This window comes from Rhagoletis pomonella, unplaced genomic scaffold (genome assembly GCF_013731165.1).
Source record: "Rhagoletis pomonella isolate Grant_MI unplaced genomic scaffold, Rhpom_1.0 Rhpom_scaffold_00001, whole genome shotgun sequence".
NCBI lineage: Eukaryota > Metazoa > Arthropoda > Insecta > Diptera > Tephritidae > Rhagoletis > Rhagoletis pomonella.
Window position 1 is genome coordinate 56,389,302 of NW_023458555.1, and position 2,575 is coordinate 56,391,876.

A 2,575-nucleotide genomic window follows, 5' to 3' on the forward strand; every position below is an offset into this window, starting at 1 on the left:
CCACCGGCAGTTACCAAAAATCTGTTGGTGACGAAAATATTTCGTCGATGGGGCAGTCAACTGCAGCCAACGTGATCAGGGAATGCCTAAATATTTTTGAGAACCACCTTTGCCACAAATGGGTGAATTTTAGCAGAAACATCGAGGAGAAAAATGCTGTTAAAGAGTAGTGGGATGCATGAAACGTCGCAAGGCTCTTGCGAATGTCGCATTTGTCGCAAAATTTGCCCCCTTGCGATACGGCTGATTAGTTTTGTTTGTCTTGCGACAAAATTGCGACTTTGCCATAGTATTTGAGCTGGCAATCATTGCAAAGTCAAAGTTGTGAAACACATGTTTTTTTATTGTCTTCAAATACTTCAAGAAAAAGTATATCAATTAGGGCTCCTTCGAAATATAATTGTAAAAACTTTTCTTTTTCTCTGATGTGCGGCACTTTTTCAATTTTACATTTGCGATCCAGAGTCGCGAAAGGTCGTTCATACAACTTTGTTCGCAACATTGCATTTCGTCAAAAATTCCACTTTGCGACGTTTTATGAATCGCACTTATATTTCTTTGAGAAGTACGGAATACCAATATGTTGATGGAACACAAGTTCGTATTAAGTCGCCAGGAAGAGACAACCACCATCTATCTATACCTCAACCGCAAGGGTTTTTACAGTCTTAAAGTAATGGCGGTAGGTTAATGATTTACTTTCTTTACAAGTATGCATATACACAAACTGAGTTTCCTTAGAGATATGCGATCACAACATGGTCATTACATTTGTTGACGCTAGGCATATATGGGCGAATCATGACTCATTTGTTTGGAGTGTGAGTCGCGTAGAACAGGAGCTAAAATCTGATCATAACAATGGGAAAACCAACACATGGCTACTCGGTAGGTTTTACAACTTAAAAAGGCTATGAAACCATTGCTGACAATGAAAATATTTGTAGGTGATTCTGGTTACCCCTTGCAGCCATACCTGTAGTGCGATTCACTAACCTGATTTAACGATATTAGCTCCTCTATATCAGCTTAACGATATTTTTAACGTTCTTGATATTCGGTAACCCTTTTCACAAAAATATTCGCTATCGCAAAATCAGCTGTTGTCGTTAAAGATTCGAAGTTGTCTTGATAAAATTTTGTGTGGTTAAGAAAAAAGGAAATAAAATAGCAAACAAAAATTCTAGTGTGTTGATAGGAAAAAATAAGACATGGCCCTTGAATATTTGGTGTATGATATTTTCCGGGACGGACCGGAGTTAACTGCACACCCAGCAGATCGACGTGCACTCCGAGATGTCGACAATCCCTTCGAATTGGCACCTTCGGAGTACCGGAAACCTTTCCGGCTAAGTCCCGACGTGGCCAATGACGTAGTTGTGCAGCTGGATAACAAATTAAAAGGATCCAGGATAACTGCTAAACCTAGTGAAAAACAGGTAAGTCAATATTTAGGATGTTTGCAACATAATATACTTAGGGCCGGTTACTCAATGTCTGGTTAACACCAATCTCCGGTTAAACATAGTTATCGACGTTAACGACGCCCTGTTGTATGCATGGAGTCGAAGACGTCGATAAGGATGTTTAACCGCAGATCAGTGTTAACCAGACATTGAGTAACCGGCCCTTAGTAAACTACTTTTCATTTTGGTAGGTTCTGTCTGCTTTACGCTTTTACGCAACTGGTTATTACCAACGCCCTGTAGGAGAGCAGTGGGGCATTTCCATGAGCCAGTCCTCAATAAGCCGTTGCATACACCGGGTGACAGATGCGATCAACGGTAATTTGTTTTTTACTAGAATTAAATTTCCAATGACCCAGATTGAGCGCCAAGCCGCCAAAGAAATATTTGCACGTGCACCTTCTCCATTTGTTGGGGGCACCATAGGGGCAATCAGTTGCACCCATGTGCCGATTTTAGGCCCCAAACATCATGAGGAGGCTTACGTCAACCATCATGGCTACCACTCAATAAACGTGCAAATGGTAAGAGCAGTTTTATCAATTAAAAATATATATTTGGTTATATTTTTTATTGCTATATTCGCTATAGATATGTGATCCCAATTTGAAAATTTTGAACGTGAATGCCAGGTTTCCGGGGGCTCGGCACGACTCATACATTTGGAGCTCGTGTGCAATAAGAAGAGTAATGCGGCGATCTTTTGAAAATGGCAATCACATGTTTTTGATCGGTAAATTGATTTTAATTTATCTTATAATGCAATATTACAAAAAATATCTGCAGGTGATTCTGGAAACCCATTGGAGCCGTGGCTTATGACGCCATTACCAAACCAACCAGAGGCGACACCTAAATTTCGGTATAATGAGGCGCTCTGCAAGGCTCGCAATCCAGTTGAGAGACTTTTTGGCGTCCTTAAAGGAACATGGCGATGTTTATCGCAACAAAGAGTGCTCTTTTACGATCCCAAATTTGCTGGTAAAGTTGTTAACGCGTGCACAGTGTTGCACAACATGCGTTTGGGTGTGCAAACATCTGAGCTCGACAGTGTCATTCCAGCAACCTCAACAGATAATTATCCTGTCAATACAAATGCACCATCTTAG

General features: G+C 40.7%; 1 protein-coding gene across 1 annotated transcript; it reads left to right on the plus strand.

The window, feature by feature from the left end:
- Positions 1–1,211: 1,211 nt before the first annotated feature.
- On the plus strand, positions 1,212–2,575 carry LOC118751721 (putative nuclease HARBI1). The gene is made up of 4 exons (XM_036486561.1): positions 1,212–1,439; positions 1,826–1,990; positions 2,058–2,199; positions 2,253–2,575. Exons 1-4 carry the CDS (start codon positions 1,212–1,214, stop codon positions 2,573–2,575), a joined length of 858 nt encoding a protein of 285 aa, XP_036342454.1.

Excerpts from the sequence above, each read along its gene's own strand:
- LOC118751721 (XM_036486561.1), top strand. The coding sequence starts at position 1,212 with ATGGCCCTTGAATATTTGGTGTATGATATTTTCCGGGACGGACCGGAG. Across the intron at positions 1,440-1,825 it reads CTAAACCTAGTGAAAAACAG|ATTGAGCGCCAAGCCGCCAA; the intron begins GTAAGTCAATAT and ends CCAATGACCCAG. Across the intron at positions 2,200-2,252 it reads CAATCACATGTTTTTGATCG|GTGATTCTGGAAACCCATTG; the intron begins GTAAATTGATTT and ends AAATATCTGCAG.